The 20,592-nt window shown below is 48.4% G+C and overlaps 1 protein-coding gene and 1 pseudogene across 1 annotated transcript in view; both read left to right on the forward strand.

Moving 5' to 3' along the window:
* TBC1D22B (TBC1 domain family member 22B) overlaps nt 1–16,308 on the forward strand; it is a 66,580-nt gene extending 50,272 nt beyond the window's left edge. The window contains exons 10-13 of the mRNA XM_068960494.1: nt 145–220; nt 2,699–2,826; nt 3,103–3,198; nt 16,070–16,308. Coding sequence (XP_068816595.1) covers nt 145–220; nt 2,699–2,826; nt 3,103–3,198; nt 16,070–16,198 — 429 coding nt within the window. The 3' untranslated portion in view covers nt 16,199–16,308. The remainder of the gene's footprint in view (nt 1–144; nt 221–2,698; nt 2,827–3,102; nt 3,199–16,069) is intronic.
* LOC138069628 (lactoylglutathione lyase-like) lies at nt 3,744–8,936 on the forward strand (annotated as a pseudogene).
* Nucleotides 16,309–20,592: the final 4,284 nt, after the last annotated feature.

Raw genomic sequence — 20,592 nt, forward strand, 5'->3', positions numbered from 1 at the left:
GTGAGACTCCTTTGTTCCCCACAACACTGGCAGCAGCTTTGGAGAAACAGCTTGCGCTTTGAAACATGTTTCACTGACCGTAGGGGAGGGGTGGCCCGATGGTGTGGCATTCACTGCTCGGCCTGAGTTCTGTGTCGTTTGCAGGATAATTACACCTTTGCACAACCAGGGATCCAGAAGAAGGTCAAGGCGCTGGAAGAGCTTGTCAGTCGGATCGATGGTAGGTTCAGAGGAAGAGCTCTCTAGCAGTGTGATTCTGACACAAGTGTGAATCACACACAGTGTGATTATGCTGGTGCGGGGCGGGTGGGGGGCGTCTCCTCGGCCCCTGTCCTGGCCGTGACCCCTTCCAGTTCACTCGGTGCTGCTGGCAACGCTGACATCCATCCGCATCTCACCGGGAAGGTGAGGCCAGAACTCTGCTGTTAGGTCACGTTCTCTTCTCGCCTTTGTTTCCGGCCAGGTTCTGCCAGCCCTCCGTCAGCATCTCTCCTCAAATTCACCCTTTTGTTCTTCATGGCCCTAGCCACCGCTCTGGTCCAGCCATGCTTGAGTTTCTGCAGCTTCCTCCTAGAAGCGCTCTCCTCCTCCGTCCTCATCCCTCTTGCACACGTCTTTCACACACCTCCGTCTTTCCAGAGCTCTGTTCCGGTCACATCCCGCTTCTGCCCCGAACCTGCCTGTGTTCTCTGTTGCTTTTAGCATCAAGGCTCTAGTCTGACCTCGTCCTTCCCGCTGTGATGTGACTTAGGATTTCTGGGCTCCATGCAGTGTCCTCAGGTGTGCCTGATGCCCCAGCAGGACATCCCGTAGCTCCCTGGGACCCGTCTGGGTGGGGGACAGGAGTCGTGGCCTCCCGAAGCAGAGTGTCTTTGAGGAACAGGAGCTCTGCAGTAAGTCTTTGGCCCCACCGTGGGGTCCTGGAGTGTTAGAGCAGGAGGCAAGTCTGGAAGCCCTGCTGTTGACTAGTGAGGAAACTAAGGCCCGGGGAGAGAAGTTGAAATTAAGTTTCATGAAGATCGTGTACAAGTCTAACAGCAAGGTCTTCTGTTCAGTGGAATGTCCAGCACCAGTTAATTCTATCAGTTGCTACACAACTAATAAGTCCCATTAACTGGTTTTCCATCATGGATTTTTCTGCTTCACCAGTGCATTCTTCATCCCTCCCTCCCCCTTCCCCCCATATGGAGATTGCATATCTTTCTCCTTTCCCAGACTTTCTTCCCTTGAAAACCTTCCCTGATTTGTTCCACTCACTCCAGCTCCCTTTTACAACTTAGGGTTTCAGTCCCTAGAGTTTATTTGATTATGCTTTTAGCTCTCTGCCTCATTGCCTGGCCCAGCCGTCAGCGCCAGGCCGAGCCCACACCCAGCACTCCTGCCTCCCTCGCTTGGCTCCTGGGACGGGGCCAGTGCTGAGCTGTCTGACGGGCCGGCTTCCAGAGGGCCTGTGCTGTAGTTGTTTCCACTGTCTGGTCTGGCCTTTTTTTTTCCTCTTCTAACATCAAAAATATCTGATTAAAAAAAAAGGCATAGCATGTTAGAATATAGTGTATTTTTAAATGTATATGTCTTAGTGTTTGAATTATAGAAGTAATACTCACTACAAAAATTTAGACAATTCCAAAAAACTCCAAAAGTAAAAATCCTCCCCTTCTTTAAATTCTGCTCCCTAGATATAACCATTATTGATAGTTACTCTTTCAAAAGCTGTAGTATTTTCCACGAGAGTGCTGTTATAGACACTTTTCTCATTTTATTCGCCCCCAGACTAACTGAGGTTTGAATAAGTATCCCCATTTATAGATTAGGAAACTGAGGAGGATAGTGATTAAAAAAAAAATAAAATCCTATCAAGCAGTATCTGAAGGGCTGCCATACAGAACAGGGGTCAGGCGTGTTTGGGTTGCTCCAAAACACCACGCCCACACCACGGGGTGGGAGTTGGCGGGGGAGCTGGTGTCTGTTGAATGTGGTGAAGCACTTTCCGGCGAATCACTTAATCAGTGGGAGAGGCTGCCCTTGAGTGGAGTCGGTGAGCCTCTTTCCCCGGCTGTTTAAGTCCCTGCTGGCTGCCATCTGTCAGAGAGGCTGAAGAGGAATCCTCACTGGTGGGAGGATGGCCAAGGTGACCCGCACAGTTCTTTTCCATTGCATCTCCTTCTGTGACGCGTAACAAGGTCAAGCAGCCAAGTGAGCCTTATGTCTGCCCCGCTTGATGGCTCTAGCAGCCCTGCAAAGGAAGAAAGGCCCCCAGAATGTCACTGTGGGATGTTCAAATAGTTCTCCTACGTGCGGGGCTGAGCTAACCAAGCAGCGCTGCTGTGAGGTGGTGGGATCCAGCCCCGGACGGTCAGGTGCAGGTTTGGCCCCTCTATGCTGGGCTTCCCCAGGGGGAGGAGCTGAAAAGAAATGGAAACTGGAACTTCCCTGGTGGTCTGGTGGTTAAGAATCCGCCTTGGAATGCAAGGGACATGGGTTCAGTCCCTGGTCGGGGAAGTAAGATCCCTCATGCTACAGAGCAACCAATCCTAAGCGCCACGACGAAAGATCCCATGTGACGCAGTGAAAATCCAACACAGCTTTATAAACAAATTAAAAAAAAAGAGGGAAACAGGAACTACCTTTTTGGTTTATGTGAGTCAGGGTCTGATCCCCTAGGTGGCACTCAGGGGGCCAATGACCCTTTCTGTTTTAGAGCAGGTACATAATCACTTCAGGAGGTACGAGGTGGAATACCTACAGTTTGCCTTCCGTTGGATGAACAACCTGCTGATGCGGGAGCTTCCCCTTCGCTGCACCATCCGCCTGTGGGACACGTACCAGGTATGGGGAGACCTCCCCCCCAACAAACACACACGCCAGGCTGTCCCTGAGGCGCCTGGCTCCCTGCCTCCTGCAGCCGCTCGGAAGTCCTCCCCACCTCCTTTCTGCCTCTTTGTCTGCCTTGTCCTCAAGGGCAGGGCCTCTGTGCACCCAGCCACGGAGGGGGTGCTGCTCTGCTTGCCTCCCCCACAGAAGGGTGGGTCTGAGAGGCCTGGAGCCAGCTTCTCATCAGGGCTTGGAAACCTAACTCTTTCTGGTTTTTTTCCCCCTTCCCAGTCTGAACCAGAAGGGTTCTCCCACTTTCATCTCTACGTGTGTGCAGCTTTCTTGATCAAGTGGAGGAAGGAGATCCTGGATGAGGAGGACTTTCAGGTGAGGGGCCTGAGCTCAGCCTACACTGGGGATGAGCATCAGAGTGGGCATTACCCCGCTCGTGGGACTGTGCAGGGAAAAGGTGCCCCAGCAGGTACCTGGCTGGGAAGAGGAAAGGTGAGGGGATATTCAGAAGAGGGTGCCCCTCCCAGGTAGCAGGATGCTCTGGGGGCTCAGAGTTCTTCAGTGTGAAAGGGTCTTAGCACTGGAAAGGCTGCAAAGCACCTGGGCAGGTCTAAGAGGCCTTCCTGTCATTGGCTGACAGGCGTTTATTGAATGCCTGCAGTGTGCTCAGCGCCACTGAGGGAGTAAGACATATAGAATATAGAACAGAGAGCTCTATTCTTGTAGAGCTTACGTTCTAGCTGGGGAGAGACATAGTAAACAAAAGCAGTGTAAATTAAAAATAATATTAGAACGTGATAAATTTTTTTTAAATAGATTTTTTTTTTTTTTAAAGGATAAAGGGATTACTAGGTGGTATGGAAGGAACAGGTTGCAGTTTCAAATAAAGTAGTCAGGGACAGGCTCACTGAGAAGGCGATATGAGCAAAGGCTGGGAGAAGGTGAGGGAGCCACGTGGACATCTGGGAATATGTGGGGAGAGCGTCCAGGCAGCAGGAGCAGCCATGCAGAGGCAGTTAGGTTGCAGTGTGCCTGAGCTGTCTGTGGAACTGTGATGGTGGTCAGTGTGGCCTGGAGCAGAGTGGCCCATGGAAAGAGTTAGAAAGAGGCCCGAGAAGTCACAGGGGACTCAGATCACAGCAGCTTGTAGCCAGAGTCAGGACTTTGGCGTTTACTCCGAGTGGAAGAGGATCCAGGAGAGGGTCTTGTGCAGAAGAGGCGCATCATCTGACTTACAGTTTCAGGGGACCCTGCTAGTGTGGACTTGAGGTGGGGCCAGCGGACGCTGGGGCCCCCCCCGGAGGCTACACGAGGGTGGCCTGGCCCTGGATGGGGGAGTGGAGATGTGACAAGTGGCCAGGTCTTGGATGTACTTTGTAAGCAGAGCCAACAGGAATTCCTGAGAAAGCAGGTATAGAGTATACCAAAGGGATGAGTCAGGGTGACTGCACAGTTTGCGAGAAGGCTATAGGAGGAGCGGGTTTATGGAGGAAGATCAGGAGTTCATTTGGGGGCCATGAGGAATTTTCAACACCGTTACACATCCAACTGGAGAGGTAGAGTAGGGAGATAAGCCCTGGGCTTGAAGAGAGGAGTCCGGACTGGACCTGTGTGTTCAGGAGCCTCTGGCTAGATGATCCTTGAAGCCAGGCTCCTGGATGAAATCCAGAGGAGGTGGGAGTGAACAGAGGAGACACGAGAGCCAGGCCTGAGCCCGGCTTCCCCCTCACGGGAGGTCGAGGAGAGGTGGTCGGGCAAGGAGAGAGAGGGGGTGGCCAGTGGGAGTCCAGTGTCCTGGAACCCAGGGTGGGGATGCGAGGAAGACCGAAGAGGTGGTGGAAGCCCGCCAGCTGCTGCAGGGGCCCAGGAGCAGGGGACGGGGCGTGGGGACTGAGGGGAGAGGCTGCCAGGCTCTGCTCTCTGCAGAGAGGAGGGCCGGGGGGCACTTGACGATCATAATCTCTCAGGGCAGCGGCAGTGGGCTTTTGTTTTTCTGCTTTGTACGTTGCTGAACTGAGAGGTTTGGGGATGTTTTTGTTTTAATGAGCATATATTCCTTTTAAAAATGCGAGGAGGGGGAAAGCCAGAGAAGGTTGGGTATTTTTCTAAGTTCTAACTAATACCATGGGCGTTCTCAGGAACAGCAGCCTCTCCACGTGACCCCCAGGCAGGCCCACTCTGTAATTGGTGTTAGGTGGTTAAAGCACAAGAAACCTGCCCCACAAATAGGTGGGAAGACAGGACCCAACTTGCCCAAGGAAGGGCTTTGGGAGAGAAAGGGAGGAGTGGGCCTCTGCAGGTAGGTGCCAGGGCGGCAGGCAAAGCACTGAGGCTTCTGCCAGCCAGAAGCATGTGCGGCGCCCGGGATGAACAGGGGCTGGGCTGGGCACGCGCTGGGTGAGCTGTCAGTTTTGATACGGTGGTTGAGGTGGCGCAGCTATCGGGAGCCCGCAGTCTGATTTGGTTTATCATGAGCCAGGCTTGGAGGGCCTTGTCACATGCAATAGAAGCGCTTCCCAGATTAGCTCAGGGGGAGTGGAGATGACTCCTGGAATGGTGCGTAGCAATTCACAACATCGACAGTATAGGGCCATAGTCTGCGACTTTAAAACTATGTTAGACATGGAGATGTTCTGTGCTGGGCCGCACATGCGATTATCTGATGGATCTGAGGCCTTGCTGCAGTAACCCACAGAATGACAATGGGCTTTTTGTTGACTCATTAACACGTCAGCTGGTCCTCCTCAGTAGAGGAATCTCCCCTCTTTCCTTGAGACAAAACGGAATGGGTGATTAAACGATAATCTGCAGAGCTCCCCGCAACTCCACAGATCTATAATTCTATGAATAATGAAAGAAGAAGGGCGCCTGGCTGTGCTTGGGTAGGCCACCGGTGTCCCTTAGGAGACTCAGCAAGGGCAGGAGAACATCGTGTGATGTTGGGAGACACGGGCCCGTGACCTCTGCAGAGAAAGACGGCGCACCCTGCCCAACTACTAACAGACGGCCTGCAGCTAAAACACTGCAGAAGAGGCTCTGTCCATGAACACAGGTGTCCCAGAGAGCCTCACATGCCCAGCCCACGGGAGAGAAGGTTTTAGGGCTAAAAGCTGAGTGACTCAAAGAAGAACCAGGTGAAGCAGCTGCAGAAATAAATGAGTTTGTGGCATTTTCAGCAGACCAGGCATTTATCACCCTTAAAGAGCAGGGAAGGGGAGCCAGCTGTAAAGGGAGCCAGTGGAGCATATATCAGGGGAACCAGCGAGCCCCGCCCCCTTCTAAAGTTGGGGCGCACGCAGAAGAGTCCAGGGGTTAAGCTGCAGTCTCTGGAACCTGTCTGCCTGCGGTCAAATCCTAGCTGCCATTTCTCTAGGTCTGCAACCTTCATCTGACTAACTTGGCCCTGTAAGCTTTCTTACCTGTGAAATGGGATGAGAGCACTTACCTTCTAGAGCAGTTATTGAGGATTATACAAATTGCTGCCCTTGAAGCTGTCAGAATGGTATACTTAGCCTGTGGCCTTCAAAGCAGTGAGCTTATTAACCCTCATATTACTAGGTCCTGTCATGTACTCTGAGTCTGGGAAGCAGTGAAATGAAGACAGCTTCAGGAACCCAAGTCTTTCAGTGACTTTTAACTTACCTGAGTAACCCCTGATAAGCTAATCCTAGGTAAGACCAAGCTGGATGACCAAATGCGGCTGGAGAGGAGGTGTTCAGAGGGTGCAGGGGCAAAGCACCCGGCCATGGTGAGCCCCCAGAAGGAAGGACACCCGCTTCTCCCTGGCCGAGCAGTTGTCTGGGGTCACGCTGCCTGGGGTGGAGGACTGAAAGCGGACACAGGAGGATCACTCCAAGAGGTTTCCTTGCTGAGACCTCTGAGCAAGGGGACCTCAGGCGTGTCCCTGCACAGGGGCTGTAGGGGCAGAATGGCCTGGTCCTCTGGGCTGCTTGAAACCGGGCCTTCCGGCAGAGCTGGGCCAAGGCCCTTTCCTGGTAGAAGGGACCTCAGCAATTCTGGCCCTCAGCCTGGGCTGGCTGAATAGAATAATGATGATAATGTCCAGTTGCATTTTATGAAATTGTCTGTAGGTCACACAGTCAAGTATTGGCGGTTTAATAACGTTCAATCTAATAATAGCGACTTCCCAGCACTTCTGATGTAGCAGGCACTATCCTGAGTGCTTCTCTGTGTTAGCTCATTGCAGCCATCCCACAAGAAAAGTTGTAATAACTACCCCTATTTCACAAATGGGGAAACTGAGTCATAGTGAGTATGACTTCGGTGTGTGCCTAGTCACACCTGAGATGAAGTGACTAAGCCAGGGTCACCCGGGGGAGTCAAGTACTGGCTTGACTCAAATGGTGGAGACCCGGAGGCTGGGCTCTGGGCGTGGACTGTGCGTCCTGCGGCTCCCTTGGGGCCTGGCCGGGGACCTCCTGGGCCACTGGAGCTGTTTACCTCCTCCTCCCCCTCCTCCGTTATTATGGAGGTAATGATTTCCTAGATACATTATTTAATGTAAGTCAGAGAGTACAGGCATTTGAGCAAATGCCTGGTCACACGTAACCTAAAAATCCCCCTCGGGGAAAAGCAGCATCTCTGGGAGTCAAGGAGAGCACGGGACCCCACAGAGATGTCAGGGCAGGTGCCGACAAGCCCTCAGATGGCTCAGAAGTGATCTTCAGAGGCCCCGTGCAGGGAGCTCCAAGACTAATAACCAGAGTTCCTTTAAATACCTAAAAAGGGAACTGGCAGAGGAGTTGGTGGGACCTGCTGATGATTCTCAAACCAGAGGAACAGCTGGTCTCAATCCTTCACTTTCATAGAAGAAAACCTTGGAGAGATTCCCACCCTGAAAGTGACTTTTGCAGGAGACAGGTCAGAGTTATTAAATGAAATAGTGCTAAGCCCGTGGGCTGTTTCAGGCCTGGATACCCAACTAAGAGTAAATAAAGCCCTTGAACCAGATGGCATCCACCCACCACTTATGTGGGAACTCAAGGGTGGGATTGTGGAACATTGCCCAAACAAAGGCCCCACTTTCAGAGACATCCAGTTTGAATCATCCCCAGAAAGTGCCCAGATTTTAGTACCCTGGGAACTAAAGATCTTCCACCCAGAGCAGGCCGGTATGAGAAAGGACACGATCCCTCGACATAGAAACAAAACAAACATCGGAGGGGGACTCAGCTTTCTCTGGGGGGAGTCTTATACTAACTGTCCTAGGTACTTTTGACGCCGGGAAACCTATGAATGAGTGTGATGCTGAAAAAGTTTACATAGCAAGGACATGTCTTTGGAAGTTTTTATTGAGACCAAGGGAATTGTTGGTCTGATTCTCAAAACAAGAGGGATTCGTTTCAGAACACTTACTTAGGGAGCCGGATGAGTGTGGGTGGCTCCTAGGGACCTCGATACAGCAGTGTGGCCCCGGCAGAACCACAGCCGGCACCCGGCGGCCTCACTGACAAGGCCACCCTCAGCTGCTGCTGTTACCTGGATCCCCGCAGGGAGGATTTCCTGCAAATTGGGGATCCTAAGAAGTCATTGGATTTTTGTGCTAGAATTCTTGGAATGAGACTACCCCCAGAATTAGGTTTTCCCACTAGGAAATTTTCACTGTTCCTTGGCTTAGGAAGGTAAAAACGACACCCAGAAGATGAGATGAAAGGGCTTCCCTGGTGGCCCAGTGGCAAAGGTTCCACGCTTCCACTGCTGGAGGCATGGGCTTGATCCCTGGTTGGGGAAGTTCCACACGCTACGTGGTGTGGCCAGAAATAAAAGCTGCGTCATGGGCCATCTCCGGAAAAGCTGCCCTTGAACTGACGCGCAGTTGGAGCGCTGAAGACACTGGGACCAGTTACCACAGTGGCGATTCAGGCCCTCGGGGATTTGGTCACATTGAAATTGCTGTTCCTGACGTTCACGGGGCTTGTGAAAGGTTTGAAAAGCTGGGAGTCCAGTGTGTAAAGAAACCTGATGGTAAAATGAAAGGCCTGGCATTTATTCACAGTCCTGATGGCTTCTGGAATGAAAGTTTGCATCCTAACAAAATTTACTTCTGTAAGAATGCTGATTTGAGATTTCAGCAAAGGCATTGTGGAAGGTAAAACAGGAAACCCTGTGATTCAAGATATTCAGGTAACAGATGCATCCAGGACTGATGGATCCTTGTCCCAACTCAGATTTTTCTTAAGTCCGTTTCCCTTTCCTATTTCAGCTGTTTTTCAGTCATCCTGGTTTTAAAGTAATGCTTTGTCTTATGTCCTTGAATGTAGTTGTATAACTCTACTTTTTAAGGCAATAATTGTAACAGTTCCCTTCAGAGGCTGCATGTTCCTTCTGTCTCCTTACGAGCTACAGGTCTACAAGTCTGCCTTTGAGTCACCATTTTCAGAAAAAGGAAAAAAAGCACGGAACGCGTTTATGTCATGGTTACCTTCTGGGGTTTCAGTTCCTCAGATGTCATTTTTCACAGTGAGAAGTAAAGAACCCTGAGCGCGCACACACACAGAAAACTTATGTGACTAGGAAAGTATTTGTACATGCCTGAATACACTTAACGTTTGCAAAGAATGTTCCAGTGTTCCTGGGAGATTCTGCCCAGTGTCATATTTAATAGTGTATATTTTCTGTGACCTTTAAGTTCTCTGTTATTATTTCACGTCTTACTTGGTTGTCCTTGGTCCTTATTACCAAGAAAAATTAATCAGCTCTTGCAGATTTCCTTCAAACAGCTGCTTCTGCAGCTTCTCTTTTCATTCCTTCTGCATCGTGCCCCACTTCTCTTCTTGTTTCAGGCACACAGTATTTGGCATAGTGGTTATAAGCGCAATCCCTAGAACCAGAGGAGTCTGGTGTTAGTCACTCAGCCGTGTCGACTCTGCGACCCCGTGGACTGTAGCCCACCAGGCTCCTCTGTCCATTGGATTCTCCAGGCAAGAATACTGGGGTGGGTTGCTATTCCCTTCTCCAGGAGATCTTCCCGACACAGGGATCGAAGCCCGGTCTTCCACATCGCAGGCAGATTCTTTACTGTCTGAGCCACCAGGGAGGCCCAGAACCAGATTACCCAGGTTCAAATCCTAGCCCAGCACTGCTCTGTGATCCTATGCAAGTTCCTTAACTCCTCACCCTCGCTTTTTTCATATGGGAAGTGGGCATAATAAGATGGGCCTCATAGAGTTGATACGGGGCTTAAATGTGCTGGAGTACATGTGAAGACCCCCATCTGGTGAGTAGCAAGGGCTCAATACGCAGTAATTACCACTTCGATGGTGATTATCCTTGATGGTCCCCCTCTCGTTCTTTAATTCTTCCATCTGTTGAACATTCTCTAACGAGTTTCCCCTGCACGTTTTCTTACCAAGGACTCTGCTTATTACCCGATACCCCTTCTCCTTCGACTCCCCCCTTGTTGTCTTCCCCTGACCCCCTCACACATGACTCATTCTTCCTCTGGAATCTGGATTTTCAGCAGGTACATTTCCCAGCCATTTCAAGCTTTTCTTCTCTGAGAGCCATTGCCTCTTCTCGTTCGCTTGGAATCACTCTCAGCTGCTTGCCCCATAAGCTGTCTTCTCACACCTGTAGTGTTTCACCTGACTGTATTAATGCTTGGTACTCCCATGAGCTGGCTTTGTAACACATATTCAGTTGTTCCCCACTCCACCAATGTATCTTCTCTACCCCCTTGATTAACGTACCTGATTTGTAATTGACAGCGTCTTTTCCCACCCGTGATAATTCAGTTTCTACTTTATCCTTGATTAATCTATCAATGCATGGACAGAGTTCCCATTTTTACGGCGCTGTTTGTGGGAGGTGCAGTTCCCGGCTACGGCCACCAGGTGGCAGAATGGTTCCTCCCACCTAATCCTCGACTGTTGGTGGGAGAGGTAGTAGGAAGCTGACACGTTCAAGGGTAGAATTATTTCAGGGCTTCTGGGAGGTTTCTAGCAAGACTAGAAAAACTGGAAATTACAAGTGGATTCTCTCCTAGAAAAAAATATTCTCCGCTAGGCACATCAACTGTTGGTTGTTTTTGCTTATGAGTTATTCAAGTGTATGAAACCATTAAAGAATCTGCCTGCAGTGCGGGAGACCCAGGTTTAATTCCTGGGTCAGGAAGATCCCCTGGAGAAGGGCATGGATACCCACTCCAGTATTCTCGCTTGGAGAATTCCACGGACTAAGGAGCCTGGTGGGGTCCTCCTGGTGGAGTCCACGGGATCGCAGAGTCAGACACACTGAACGACTAACAGAAACCATTATAGAAAAATTAGGAAATACCAATAAGGAAAAAGAAGGTACTTGAAATCTTACCATGCAAAGGTGATATATCTCCTTCCAGACATTTTGCCATGCAGATCTATGTGAATAAATACATACTGTCTGTACATAACCCTTAATGGAAATATTCTGTATATTGGGTTGGCCAGAAAGTTTGTTTGGATTTTCCTCTTTTTTTTTGAGGTTTTTGTTTATTTACTTATTTGACGTGTACACACCGCTGTATTTCATTGATTTATTTTTGGCTGTGCTGGGTCTTGCTGCACTCGCGGCTCTAGTTCTGGAGGGCGGGAGCAGCTCTGGTCGCTGTGCACAGGCTTCTGACTGTGGTGCCTTCTCTTGCTGCGGAGCACAGGCCCTAGGCGCAGGGCTTCAGCAGGTGCAGCTCAGGGCCCATCACTGGTGGCTCGCGGGTCCTGGAGCACAGGCTTCAGCAGTTGTGGCGTTCAGGTTTAGTTGGCTCCGCAGCATGTGGAATCTCTTTCTGGAACAGGGATCAAACCCATGTCCCCTGCACTGGCAGGCGGATTCTCATCATCCACTGCGCCACCAGGGAAGTCCTGTTCAGGTTTTTCTATATGATGTTGTGAAATATGTTGTTTTTGTAACCTCTTTTTATCATTGGTACAAAATATAGTAGATGTTCCATAATGTCAGAATGCATAAATGTGTATAATTTTTCCCATTTTTCTATTTTTCACACATTACATGAGTACATGCTCATACAAAAACTGTGAAAGCATTAGTAACTTGAGTGCAAGGTATTCCATTTTACAGATTTATCTTTGTTTTTTGCCTTTTTTTTTTTTTGTCACACTGTGCAGCTTGCTCTATCTGATCAGTTCTCTGATCAGGGATCAAACCTGTGCACTCAACAGCTGAAGCATAAAGTCCTCACCACTGGATTGCCATGGAATTCCCTTGACTTGTGGGTTTCAGTTCGATTCTCAGGCTTGGAAATCCAGGGACAGCGTTTACAGTTAGCCAAGTTTGTTGAATGAGAGTCTTAAGCCCTGGTAGAGATCCAGGGACATGAGCATTTTTTTCTGGATGAGTCTTCAGTTCAGTTCAGTTCAGTCGCTCAGTCGTGTCCGACTCTTTGCGACCCTATGAATTGCAGCACGCCAGACCTCCCTGTCCATCACCAACTCCCGGAGTTCCTGCAAACTCATGTCCATCAAGTCAGTGATGCCATCCAGCCATCTCATCCTCTGTCGTCCCCTTCTCCTCCTGCCCCCAATCCCTCCCAGCATCAGAGTCTTTTCCAGTGAGTCAACTCTTTGCATGAGGTGGCCAAAGTATTGGAGTTTCAGCTTTAGCATCATTCCTTCCAAAGAAATCCCAGGGTTGATCTCCTTCAGAATGGACTGGTTGGATCTCCTTGCAGTCCAAGGGACTCTCAGGAGTCTTCCCCAACACCACAGTTCAAAAGCATCAATTCTTCGGCACTCAGCCTTCTTCACAGTTCAACTCTCGCATCCATACATGACCACTGGAAAAACCAGAGCCTTGACTAGATGGACCTTAGTCTGCAAAGTAATGTCTCTGCTTTTGAATATGCTGTCTAGGTTGGTCATAACTTTCCTTCCAAGGAGTAAGCATCTTTTAATTTCATGGCTGCAGTCACCATCTGCAGTGATTTTGGAGCCCCCAAAAATAAAGTCTGACACTGTTACCACTGTTTCCCCATCTATTTCCCATGAAGTGATGGGACCAGATGCCATGATCTTCGTTTTCTGAATGTTGAGCTTTAAGCCAACTTTTTCACTCCCCTCTTTCACTTTCATCAAGAGATTTTTTAGTTCCTCTTCACTTTCTGCCATAAGGGTGGTGTCATCTGCATATCTGAGGTTATTGATATTTCTCCCGGCAATCTTGATTCCAGCTTGTGCTTCTTCCAGCCCAGCATTTCTCATGATGTACTCTGCATATAAGTTAAATAAGCAGGGTGACAATATACAGCCTTGATGTACTCCTTTTCCTATTGGGAACCAGTCTGTTGTTCCATGTCCAGTCCTAACTGTTGCTTCCTGACCTTAGGTACCTTTAAAGTGTTCATGCCCTTTGACACAGTAATTTTCATTCCTAGAAATTTAGCCCAAGGAAATAATCTAAAATATGGCTTTATGCACAAGCCTGTTCATTATAATTTCATTATAGTGAAAAACCAGAAATTATTAAAAGCTCAAAACAGGAAGATACTGAGTAAATTAGGGTACTTCTGCATCATGGAAAATTCTTTGACCATTGAAAATGTCTAAAAGGAGTTTTTAATATTAGAGGAAATGCTTATGTTAAGTGCTAAACAGGTTCAAGTATTTAGAGAAAATGTTTCATCTGTGTAAAAATGTGCAGAAAAAGGACTGAAAGGAAATATGCCAAAATGTTTAAAAGTAGCTTCCTCTTGATTATGAAGTTACGGGTGGTTTATTTTGTGCTCTATTACTTTCAACAAAGTAAACAAACTTCCAGGAAAATGTGTATTACTAGGGGGAAAATGTTCTGTAACGTAAGTAATATCCAAAGACTTGATTGTAATAATTGAAAATGAGGAGAAATATAATGAGAGAAAGCAAAGGTTCTCGCATCCCCAAAGGTAACTAGTGTTAACAGTTTCACCACCTAGCCTTTTAAAAATTTTACATACATACATGCACATACAAACTTATAGTTGTATTTTCTCTTTTACCTAAGTGGGATCATAACTGTTTTTCTGTAACTTACTTGTTTTCGCCCCTAAAAATGTCTTTGATATCTTTTTACCTTGACACATGTAGTCCTGCTTCTTTTTATAGGTGCTGCTTGTATTTCATAATTTGGAAAGTTGTCTCTAAGTTCCCGGTACTGACAGGCACCTCGTTCATGTCCTTTTCCCCATTATTTGAAGCAATGGTGTGGTGCTGCCCCTTGTACAGGAGTGCAGATGTTTTCCAAGAAGTACTAAGCAGTTAAGTTGCTGGATCAGTGACCATGTGTGTTTCTGGGCTTATTTTTTTCCTCTTTGTTTTTTTGTTCTGTTTTGTGGGAGAGGTGTATTGTTTGGTTGTTTGGGTTTTTTTTTTTGGCCACACTGTGCTCTTGCAGGATCTTAGTTCCCCAACCAGGGCTGGAACCCAGGCCCTGGCGGTGTAAGCACTGAGTCTAACCACTGGGATGCCAGGGAAGTCCCTGCATCTCTAGTTTTGACAGATGTGGCCCAAGTTTGTTAAGATGATATAAACTTGTCTCCTGAAACCAAGACCAGAGAATAACAGTGGCTTAAGACGAAGTAGTTGTTTGCTTCTCTTCCGTTAAGAGGCTGAGTGTGAGAGTCCAGGGCTTACGTGGCTCCAGGGTGGCAAGGACTTGGATTTCTTCTCTCCTGTTGCTCTGCCATCTTCCACTCATAGCTTTATTCTTAGGGTCTAAGATGACTGCCTCAAACTCCTCCATTCATCACAGTTTTCTAGGAAGGGGCGGAGTAGTTGAGGGCAGAACCCAGGAGTTACACTGCCCCCCCCACCCAGATTGGCCAGAACTTATCATACTGGCCATACACAGCAGTGATGTTCCCATGTATCTCTGTGCCCAGCTAAACTTCTGTTACTAAAGGAAGAAATGTTGTAAAAGATACGTAAGACCTCTTCACTAAGAATTACGAAACATTGCTAGAGGGCACACATCGGCCGATGGCAGGGTTACAGCATGTTGATGGGCCATTGGCATTTTGCATCCGTTTTTTTTCCATTTAGTGGTTTTCCTTTTCATCTTACTGATTTGTAGGTACTTCCTTTTTATTGCAGATATTAACCTTTTGTCTTTTATAAGTGTTATCAATATTTTCCTGTAGTCAATTTTCTTGTATTTCAACCTTGTTTTTGTGCCTTGACGTAATGAGGTTTCAAAACTGTATCAAATCTGTCAGTCTCTTTCTGGGTTTTGTCTTGCTACTGTTTCTCTTATAATCAGAAAAATAAGATCCAGTTCAGAAAAGAGAGGTGGAGAAAGAACACAAAGTGGCAGCAAAGGCAAGGGTAACTAAATTATAGAGATAACCTAAAATTTCACATTCATTCTTTATTCTAATATCCTCTTTAATAGGCCGCCTCCGAGGAGCTGACTGAGGGACCTGGGCTTTGAAAACTGAATAGGATTTAGATAGGTAGAGGAGAAAGAGAGGAGGTGTTCCAAGCAAGAGGAACAACCTAAATTAAACCCTGGAGGCACAGGTAAATGTGGCCGACGTGGACCCGGCCGGATGAGGCTCATACCTTGGGAACAGTGGGAAGTAAGCTGACAGGTAGGTTGAGGACAGTCTTTGGGGAACAGAGCAGAGGATGAATACAGTGATTAACGAACAAACATTAGGATCAGGAGAAAGATTGTCCAATGCAGAACGGTTCCTAGCAGTCTTCCCCATGAAGGTATTTTGTTTTTTTTTTCCTTAAAGGAAATAAATGAAGTATCTAATAAAAGGGAAATGTTTTAGTAAATTAGAGTATAGCCACATGATGGAGTACTAACATTGAGAATCTTTTTTTGAAGGCTGTGCGGAAAAACACAAAAATTACAGTAAAAAAGGATGATTAAAACGCATGTAAAATCATAATTATGATTACAGCTATTTCAGAAATGTGCATGTGAAAAAAAGACAGGAATACTTGGAAATTAAGAGAGGTATATTTGGATGAGTGATTATTTTTCTCCTTTAAAGACGCTTATTTATTGTTGTCATCCTCTATTTATAATATTTCTACAGAGGCAGGTGTTAGTGGATCAGAGACTCAACAGAGGCTTTTCAAGGTTTCCTGAAGGAGAACTAGGGCCAACGGCTGTGTGCTGCATGGGAGGAGGGAGGCCAGAGCCTGGGATGGATGACCCGGGAGGAAGGGGCTCCATGCCACGGCCTGCAGGTCCCTTGGTCAGTAGTGCCGCAGCGATCAGACGATAAAAGTTCCTTCTTGCATTCCAGGGTCTCCTCATGCTGCTGCAGAACCTGCCTACGATCCACTGGGGCAACGAAGAGATTGGGCTGCTCCTCGCCGAGGCCTATAGACTCAAGTACATGTTCGCGGACGCCCCCAATCACTACCGCCGATAGGTGCTGTCTCCCCAGGGGGACCCAGACTGCCCCCCATCTCTGATGGCAGTCTGATCACTGTGGCCACTGTGCGAGCCGTGGACTCCGGCCAGGAACCACTCCTGCTGTAAAAAGCTCACATCCGCCGCCCAGGTCTTAACTTTCTGGCGTGCCTGTCCACCACTCCATGTCTCTGGACGCCTCCTGGACCACTATCAGTATTCCATGACACGTGGATGGGCTCAGCTCTGGGAGAGGACAGAAAGGGAGGTACAGGGTTGTCTGCCCCTTTAAGAGAAACCGGAGGGAAGAAGGGGAAGGCTCAGGGTCTCAACTCACGTTGCCCTACGTGGACTGGCTGTCTCTTGCCTCCCAGCCCCAACTGACACCGTTGCTTTTTTGTGACATAGTTTGATTTGATCATAGGTCAAAAATGCCTTATGTTTTCAAAAGACTCCTGTCCCTTCCCCTCTACCCCCAACTCCTAGCCCTTCCCCTTCTGCCCAAGTCTGAGCCAGTGAGGGGCAGCTTCCTAGGAGCTTTGTTCTCAGTCGGAGGAGGCACTGACGCTTATAACTCTGGGGAGAGACCTACACCCAAGGGCTAGGAATTTTATTTTTCCTTTTCTCACACAGATGTCTGTATGTGTGCCTGCGTCTGTGTGTGTATGTGGGTGTACACACCCATCAGCATTTAGTTACATGTCCGAATGTCCAAATGTGTCCAGACCAGCCCCGTCAAACAGCCAGCTGGGAAGGGCCCCAGTGACCAAGCATACACGCATCCCTTGAGAAGGATCAGGTCAGGGGAGGGAGAAGGGGCTTATTACCTCTCCGAACCCCCCGCTTTTTCCGTGATGACCCACTCCAAGATATTATTATGTGTAAATTGTGTTATTATGTATATGGGTAAAGATGTATAAATATGTCTTCTTTGTAGCAGATATGATTTTTATATTTATAACGTGCATCAACACGTGAAAGCAATCTAGGTCACTAGCACAGATGAAGTTGCCAGGCAGGTGGCTTCAGCGCCTCCAGGTGGATTCCTAGGCGCCCCTCCTGTGGGGGAAGTGAACAGGCGTCGGCCAGAGTGAGCACAGCCGACAGACAGAGCTGCTCTGATGAGCATCAGTGTCTCCGAGTTTTTCCTCTCCCCCTCCCGCCCCCCAGGCCCAGGCCTCGTGGTGCATTGGCCCTGTTCCTTCCCCGTCTTCAGCAGTCAGAGCTCCCCTCCCTTCACCGCAGCCGCTCCCCCCAGGGACAGGGCTGCAGAGGCAGAAGCCCCTCTGCAGGTTTCTGGCCCCCCGCCTTTCCCCTGGAACAGGGGGAGGGCTTTGGTTTTCCCGTTTTTTACAAGGCAGCATGGTATTCGAGATAAGCTGTGACTGACTGTCAGTGCCAAGGGAGAGGGGTTTCCCGTGTGTTGCTGGGGCCTGGGGCTCTTCCCAGAGAGAGGCATTTGGCGTCCCCCCCACTGTCACCATCACACCCCACGCAGCTCACCAGACGGCTGGCCTGTGTTGGATGCCGGGTGCTCAGCAGCGAAGAGGTGGAGGGGGAGGCGGCAGGCAGCTGGCACCCTCTGGGGAAGCCGGTCGCTGTCCCCTGTGGGGGAGGCCCTGAGTCTCCCAGTGGCGCCCACGGTGCCGGCATCTTACATTTCTCACCGGGAGCCGTTTCTCAGGCATTCTTTCCGGCCCTCTCCTGCTCCCCGTCCGTGTGCCTCAATAGCCTCCTTCACAGAGTGAGAGGGCTGTGGTCCTCCCTCGACCGGACTAATTAAAGAAAGACACTTGTGTTCCCAAGTGGTGGTTTTATTTTTTTAGTTTTTATGTTTGTATGGGAAATTGTGGATAAAGTGAAAGAACTGTAAATAAATAGTGTATTTCCTCCTCCACTGCTGATTTTTCTGCCATGGATTTGCGTAACCCCGAACCTAGAGTCTCCTTTTCTCAGGCTCTTCATGCTGATGCCTGTAAGCATGGGGGACGAGCTTTCTGTAGGGCAGGCACGGGATCGACAGGAGGGCAGGAGGCAACCTCAGAGGATATCGATAAACACGAGCACCTCCTCTGTGCGGATACTGTGGACACAAGTAACGTGATTTATGAGTCTTCATCGCTCATGTGTATAGGGCACCTTGTCATGTGCAAAGCACTGTGAAAAGTACTTGAGGTTTATTTCATTTATGCAAAAGGAGTATATAATCTAATGGAGGTTAGAAAATGGACTGGAAGTTCAGCACTAGATGAAAGCCTGGAGACATCTAGTTCAACACCCTCATTGTTCACAGAGGAAAACCCAACCCAGGCCAAGGCCAAGGCCAAGGCCAAGGAGGGGTCATCAAGAGCAAGAACTAGAGGACAGGCCTTCCACAGACTGGCCCTTCACTTAGGTTTTGGTTTGAGGTTATTTTGTTTGGGTTTGGGTTTTTTGAGGTTTCGGTGGTGGTAGTTAGTTTTTCTCTTAGTAACCTTACTGTGAAATGTCTTAAGAAAGGCAGTTGACTGCATTTTTCTTCTACAAAGAATGGACTGGAATGATAGTTTCTCCACTGAGAACATCTCCCTAGGATCTGTTGGAGAGTGTTTCTTGGTTTCAGTCATTAGGAGCTATATTAGGATCAAATTCAGCTACATATAACAGAAACCAAAAATAACAGCTGGGTTCACACAGCATGGGGATTTCCTTCTCACTACCATGAGTGTCCAAAAGTAGGCAACTCAGGGCTGGTATGATGAGTCTGTTTCACAAAGTCTTTAGGAACTTGGACTCCTCCAGGTCTTCTTGGCCAAGGTGGTAGCTAGCACTCCAGCTACTACATCCATTTTCCAAGCGACAAGATGGATTAAAGAAAGGAGACAAGAAAAAGTGCAGGGAATGTGTGAGCAGTATTTTATATACGGTTCCTGAAGGCCGCTCCATAATATCTCCTCTTACAGCTCACAGGCTAGGACTTAGTCCTGAGGTTGGGGGATTAGTCTATTCCAGGACACCATATGCCTGGCTCAGAATCAGGATTTGAAACCATGGAGGAAGGGAAGAACAGATAATAGGATTTGAGTGGCATTATTTACAATACGAACTTTTGAAAATGGAGACCAGACTTTCTGATGAGCATATGGGAGTAGGGGATGGATCTGACTGAAATTCAAGTGATTGTTCATGCTCAGACTTAGAATTTAACTTTTTTCATAAAACATGGACAGTATTTCTATATGATATTATTTGGACTGAGGTCATTCATTGTTCCTGAGGCTGGTAGAGAAAAAACTGACTTAGACTTGGCTTCATTCAAAAATTCTGTTTTTCATTTATGTAGAAAGTTAAGCATTTTCTGAAATATGTTTAATCATGATTAGGGAGAAGGCAATGGCACCCCACTCCAGTACTCTTGCCTGGAAAATCCCATGGATGGAGGAGCCTGGTGGGCTGCAGTCCATGGGGTCGCTAAGAGTCGGACACGACTGAGCGACTTCCCTTTCACTTATCACTTTCATGCATTTGGAGAAGGAAATGGCAACCCACTCCAGTGTTCTTGCCTGGAGGATCCCAGGGACGGGGGAGCCTCATGGGCTGCCGTCTATGGGGTCGCACAGAGTCGGACACGACTGAAGCGACTTAGCAGCAGCAGCAGCAGCAGCAGGAAATTGGTGAAAACTTTTCAGACAAATCTTGGCATGCTCTGACCTGCAGTTCATCTGTTCTCTCTGCAATCAGAACCTCTACTGTTCTACTTAACTAGGCCCTATTTTTGTTTTTATTCATCCATGAGGGGAGAGGGGCACAGATTCCTCAGCTAGTGACCTTGTTGCTCCTAGAGGCGTGAATCTTGTGTTGAGAGTTTGGCTTGTCTCGGATTGGACTTTGCACGTCAGATACAGCTTTGTAAAACTTCAAGGATTGGAGTCAGAACCTAAGGCCCGGTAACTGAGCCCTTCATACCTCTTCTCAGGACTTCCAGTTCTCCCTTCCTGGTTGGAGACCATTTTGAAAGCTGCTGCAGACACCAAAAGTCAATTTATTAGACTCACGATGAGAAAGGTGAGATTCACACAGGATCAAAGAACATCCAGCACGTTGTACGTGACCACACTCTTCCGAGCCTGTGCCAACTGGCCAGGATAGCCGCAGCTAGAGCCGATCAGAGCATCTCCTCATTTTGGCAAAGGCTGAATTAGAATCCTTAGAAGCAAGGAGAATCCATGTCGATTTTGATTCAGCAGGTACTCTGTGAGCTATGGCTTCTGAGTGATGAATATGAAAGTCCCCTCTTGAACTGAATAGCTGGAGGTGGGGAATCTGGAAGCCAGACCCCAAGGCCCCGCTACTTGCTCTGAGGATACCAAGCCTGTCTCTATAGTGACCCTGACTCACCTGTCCTACCCCACCCAGCTGTCCGAGAAAGGAGAA

Source organism: Capricornis sumatraensis, chromosome 22 (genome assembly GCF_032405125.1).
Source record: "Capricornis sumatraensis isolate serow.1 chromosome 22, serow.2, whole genome shotgun sequence".
Taxonomy (NCBI): Eukaryota; Metazoa; Chordata; class Mammalia; order Artiodactyla; family Bovidae; genus Capricornis; species Capricornis sumatraensis.